Genomic DNA, 6,000 nt, shown 5'->3' on the forward strand with positions numbered 1-6,000 from the left:
AGTAATACTGTAAAACATAACATACCAAGAAACTAATAACACTGCCTAAAGAGTAATCATGAAGTGATGTATGCAACACCTGTATTGTGCTATTCGGTTAACTCTTCCCATCTACTGTATTAGTTAGTCCCTTCCTTCCAAAGTAGTAACTGGCCCCCACTTTACTAGCCACAAGTCTACTCAGCTCACTGACAATGGCACCCTGTGCCTCATCCAGTACTACCACCTACCCTGCGGCTGAACCGCTTTCGCTACAAAAACTACCTGTGAGTGGCATTACGGGAGAGAGGAAGAAGTCCCAGGGTCATATATGTGTTCACAACCACCAAAAGACATGATGCAGAAGGGGCATAAGAGAAGAGAGAACTACGGTGACAGCTGGCGGTAGTTGGGGCAAATTATAGGAAAAAAAGGAGCAACGGGGATACGTACTAAGCTCTGGAAAGTGATCAATTGGAGAATGATAAATTACTAATCAGCTCCTAATTGTCATTTTTCAAACACAGCCTGGAACATGACAGTTAGGAGCTGAGTGGCTGGTCATTTATCACTTGCCAGAGCTTAGTAAATCTCCCCTATAGAGGGGGCATGGCATAGGGGACTAGGGGCAGGGGAAAGAGATCGGTCACTGGGGAGGTCCGCCATGCAGCCAGGCTTTAGGTTTCCCACTATTTCACAGACACTAGACAGACAACCTCATATCAGAGGACAGAGGTCACAAATAACCGGTTACACATGAAAAAATAAACCACACCGACAGCAGAGCAGCCAGAGAGGCGCGCCTGTGACTGAGCCGCACACAGAGGCCGGGTGCCCGGTACATGAGCCGCACACAGAGACCGGGTGCCCGGTACACAGCCCGTGGTACTCACTAGTGAGAGCTCTGCCAGAAGTTCCCCGCCATGAGCACAGCACCAGGAAGAAGCAGCAGCCGGAGCGGCGGAACCCTTGTGTGACGTCACTGCTGCCCGCGGTCCCCGCTCTATGTGACACCGGGAGGAGAGTCAGACTCCGAACCAACAGCTGCCGAGCGGGCGCAGGAAGAGTCTGATCCGGCGTGCACCCTGCAAAAGCATCCGGCTGGGAAACAATTCCGCCCAGAACTTATTAGCTCAGATGACGTGAGCTGAAGGGGTGATTTCCTTTTGCACTTGGTGCTGGTGGTAAACAAAGTCAGATAGAAGGAGTCTGTATTTGCATGCACACTTACATCTGACCTGAGATATTAGTTTAACTTAACTGTGTTTATTTAACACATAAAAAAGTGCAGTATTTTTAAAAGTTTAACTTTCTTGCAAAAATAATGGAGGTGCATATACTTAGCGGTAATCCCATTTCTTCAGAAAAACTCCATGGCAGGCAGCAATGGGTTATTTCCCTAAGCACATAGGTAGAGACAGGAAAAAGTACATCTCATCCTCTATGTACACTAGCCCCTGCTCCTTGGCTTTGTCTTTCAGTGTCACATAACAGCATGAATGCCTTTCACATCCTATGGTAAGTCAAAATGGGAGAATGGCTACCACTTTGACTACCTCCTGCTTGTTCTTCTTTGAGGACCTGAGCAATAAGAGGAAACGGGGTTAAATTATACCCCAGCTGGAACCTACATTGACAAGATAGGGCAGTGGTTCTAACGATACTGGATTAACCTCTATACGCTCCTGCCTATACCTTCTAAATCCTGCCTATACCTTCTAGAATTGTAGCTATTTGCGTACACAGTCATACAGTAAATAAATGCCTTCAGACTTTGAAATGTGTTTCCAACACACAAAGGTTATTATTCAACATAAAAACAGTAGGTTACACGCTGTGATCTAAAGACAATTTAGCGCAAAGAAATCATACAGACCCAAGGTACAGTTATTAAATACGCACGCGCTCTGGGACCAGTTACCGGCATCAACAAGAAACCTCCGTCAACAGCATCAGCAAGAAGACTCCCCACTGGCGTCAGAGAGTGCCCATATATACCCTTGCAGGGATTTGGAAATACAATAGGTAAGTTTGGCATGATTCAATTGGTTCTCCGTCACGGTGCTTCTGTTACAGGACATTTAACAGGTCACTTCAAATGGACACAGGTCAGCCTCCAACAGCCTTTTGTCTCTTTTTCCCCCTGCATTCAAATCTAAGCTGCTAACATTACAGAGTACATTTTTAATGTTTTAACTCTCTATAGTCCATAGTTTGCAGACGCAGGTTCCGATATTCTCACCGATGGTACCGGGAATCTGTGGAGACACAGTGGATCAGTACAACACCAGACACGGTCCGCTTACCATGTACTAAACAGATATCAAATAACCTTTATTACACAACATTAATAATCCCTCAATAAACCTTGAATATTACACTTTAGTACTAGGGAACCTTTCATGTAATTTGTGTAAGTGTAAGAGAATATTGCATAAAGTTGCTAATATGCGTGGTGCGTTTATTTGTAGAGTGAAACAGCTCAACTGTGCGTAATGTGCAATGTTTATGCATGTGCGTCTATGATGGATTTAATATATATATATACATATATCATACCCCTCCAACATATGTTTTTTTTAAACTACAATGCAAGATGTTATGAGCAGTGAGTTTCAATCTCAAACAGGGTGGAGACCCCCAGCTGACTGCTGGTGCCATCCTGTCTGACAGTGAATTCAAAGGTTTTCTTCTGCCTATTTAGGATACCTGTGTCAGTTTTGTTCAAGCAGATTTCTTACCATTGTTCATTCAGACAAATTCAATTGTGCAAATCAGTGTCTGCACCATACTTCAATTGCCACAGCTACACCTGTCCACATGTGGGGTCTCTCCATTTACATGCAAAAACACCCACAGTATCCTGGTGTATTGTTTTTCTAATTACTTTTCTCAGGAAGCTGTTTTACTAAACCCTGCGTGAATACTGTATTTGTTATGGTATTTTTTATGCAAGGTTGTCCTTAGAATGGGCTTGTATACATCAGGCTATGGTTTCTGAAAGGATTATTAAAACATCGCCATATGTACTTAGCTCGTGAGTTGTAACTTAAAATGACACTGGGTGATCAGTCGCAAAATGGCGTCTTGCAGATTCCGATTGTAAACAGATTCTGTCTCAGCCGATTATCCAGCTTTGACAGTTCCACCCTTTGATAGCCATTCAAATGCTATCACAACCTATGTTGAATCTGTTTAGCCATGCATGAGAATATACCCTTTAATGATATATATGGTATGACACTGTTTGGTCATTTGAACCATTTAGATAATGCGTCTCCAGGAGGGTAAAACAACCCTTATACGCCATCTGCAGATCCTCAAGGGACCATTGGCAGGATGTGGGAACTCATCTCACCTATAAAGGAAGTTTGGAAAGGGGGATTGGGACTGCGTTACCTAAGATGACTTAAAATAACATTCTTCCTTGACCTTAGTATCCATATCACTGCCGTTTACCACCATCATCTTAATGTCTCGGTTCGCCCTAGTACATTTTCCACACTTCAACACATTAGGAACACATCTAATCCATGAGCCAATTACTAAGATGACACTTACTATAAGGATCAGGAATTTACCTACTGTAGCAACAAGCTCTTGGACCCACTCTCCTAGACCGGAGAACCACTTCACTGGGTTCAACCATGTGAACCATTCCTCTACCTTCTCTTCAACTTCAGTCAATGAAGCATTATGGTTCTTCCGGAATTCCCATTTAAGCTGTAGGATCTCATCCATCTTCCAGTCTATCATCTCCTTGGGGTCACTACTGCTATTTGTAATATATGTGCAGCACTTTACACCAAACTGGGTAGCCAATGTCACACAGTACCCTCCCGTGACAGCTGTTAACTAATTCAACACCAACCGGTGCTGCAATAGTTCTTTCTTGTAAGCTTGCAATTCCCGGCTTGAGTACCTAAATGTGTCATCATACATCTCGGTGATATTATCTATCAATTTAGCAAGATCTTGGATATATCTAAAATTTAGTGTACCCTGAGCGATCCTGGTGGGATCCAATGCTACTAAAACTTGAAAGCCAGTTGTCTCACTAATTAACTGAGTGGCTTTATGCACATCACCAGGTATCATATTTCTTTTGCCTCTGTGTTCATACTGCGTGTGAAGATATGGTGATGGTGTGTTTTCATGAATACCAAGCATTTCAACATGTGTGAGGGTCATATCTCTTATCAATTACAGTAATAAGATTGGTCAGACACTCCCCTGATTGGCATAGCACTCCTACTCCTGACTCCACTCCATCAGCACTGCCATCAGCTCCCATCTCCTCTATCGGTCCCCCGTCACAGAAACCAGATATCCCCGAACAAACCAGGATGATGGAAACTCTGGAAGAGAATATGAAAATGAACACAGCAGACCAGTCTATCACCGCAGCAAGGACCTGCTTATTTCTTTAGCTCAGGTATCTCACTACAACCTTTTAATCCTCCCGAAACAGGTCCACATTATCAGCCTTGTCTCCGCCTTGTTTCTCCAACAGTTGGTTGACCTTTTTGCAGTGAGTGAAATGGACCCAGGTTATCTCTCTTGGCCACCTTCAAAGATGTGGTACTCTTCAGCAACACCTGATATGGACCCTCCCAACGATCAGTCAAACAACCTGAGTGTAAAAAATTCGGATCATAACAAATTCTCCACGTTTGACATCATGACAGTTTGCATCAGACATGTTAGAAAATAACATTTTCAATTTCAGTTCTTACTCATCTTTGTGAGACACTGCACAGTAACCTCATTATCATATTTTCACATGAGGCTGCCTGTCAAACAGTATCTCAATGGGGGACAGATAAAACAAAATTAAAAAAATAAAAGAGGCGTTCTGGGGTGATCTTGATATTATTAATACCCACCAACTTACACATGTTTGTTTTTAAAGACATCACCTGTGAAATGAATATCCCTATACTCTAGGGATACCATATCTGCATACAACCTTCTGTACAATTAAACCCTGTTATAAATAGCTACTGCTCTAGGTAGTGTCTTAGCCCCTGGGTTTGGACAGTTTCCCAAGTACTTGACCTTAGCCTGGTATGGCCGCAATTTGTCCTTAGCAACCTTGTGTCCTGTGTGTGAGAGATGAAGCACAACAGTTTAGTATAATTTAAACATGGCATAAATGAAACAGGGCACAACAATATATCATCCACATATTGTATCAGAACAGATCCATTGGCAGGTTGAAAAGATTGTAAACAGTCCTATAAGGCCTGGGAGAAGATACTGGGTTTGTCTATGAACCCATGGGACACCCATGTCCATGTGTGGTGTACACCTCCCCCTATGTGAAAGCAAAGAGGTACTGACAGTCAGGGTGTTATGACACAGGGAAGAAAGCAGAACAGAAATTGGATATCAGTTACATTAATTACCACTACCAGTTTTTTTTCTCCCTAGTACTTCCCGTCAACCTGTCTATCTGTAGACCACAGGTATGACCCAACCCCTAGTGTTGGCTCCCTCTCTCCAATAAAGCATTAACGGACACAATTGGAGCTGGTGCCTGTTGGACATTTGCTGGTCTCTGTGTATATCCTTTGTGGGGATATCCAGGTACTTCTCTGGTTAGGGGGTCCTACCCTCTTTGCCGTACAGTTCTTACTTACATGTCCTGGCTGGTTGCAATTAAAACACTTTCTGGGTGGGGTGGATGAAAGGATTGTTGTGTGGGTTGAGCAGGAGGGAAAGGTGGTGGGTATGTTTAAGGATATTGAGGGAGAGGATAGTACGGGAATTGTGGTTGTGTGTGATAAGTGGGGTAGGGCTGTGTTTGCGGTGGTGTAGGATTAGTGAGGACGTGTAACTTCAGGTGCAGGAGTGGATGCAGATGTGTCTGCTGGCTGTGATGTTATCATCATTCCTTCTAGAGCTTGAATACTGACAGCCATTAGTTTCTCGATCTGGGTCTCTCTATTGTCTTGTTCAATTGCGGATTCTATGAAGGTGTCTACAGTGACTCCCCTCTAGCCAGGCTGTGAGGTCTGA

The 6,000-nt window shown here is 43.5% G+C and overlaps 1 protein-coding gene and 1 long non-coding RNA gene across 2 annotated transcripts in view; one reads left to right on the plus strand and one right to left on the minus strand.

Moving 5' to 3' along the window:
- CCNC (cyclin C) overlaps positions 1-1,091 on the minus strand; it is a 54,464-nt gene extending 53,373 nt beyond the window's left edge. The window contains exon 1 of the mRNA XM_088472303.1: positions 873-1,091. Within this exon, the coding sequence (XP_088328429.1) occupies positions 873-904 (32 nt within the window). The 5' untranslated portion in view covers positions 905-1,091. The remainder of the gene's footprint in view (positions 1-872) is intronic.
- Positions 1,092-1,097: 6 nt separating this feature from the next.
- LOC148542226 (uncharacterized) lies at positions 1,098-4,821 on the plus strand. The gene is made up of 3 exons (XR_015878395.1): positions 1,098-2,004; positions 4,189-4,414; positions 4,493-4,821. It is a non-coding gene; the product is annotated as an uncharacterized LOC148542226 (long non-coding RNA).
- Positions 4,822-6,000: the final 1,179 nt, after the last annotated feature.

The sequence above is a fragment of the Taudactylus pleione genome, unplaced genomic scaffold (genome assembly GCF_031769625.1).
Source record: "Taudactylus pleione unplaced genomic scaffold, aTauple2 ptg000015l, whole genome shotgun sequence".
NCBI lineage: Eukaryota > Metazoa > Chordata > Amphibia > Anura > Myobatrachidae > Taudactylus > Taudactylus pleione.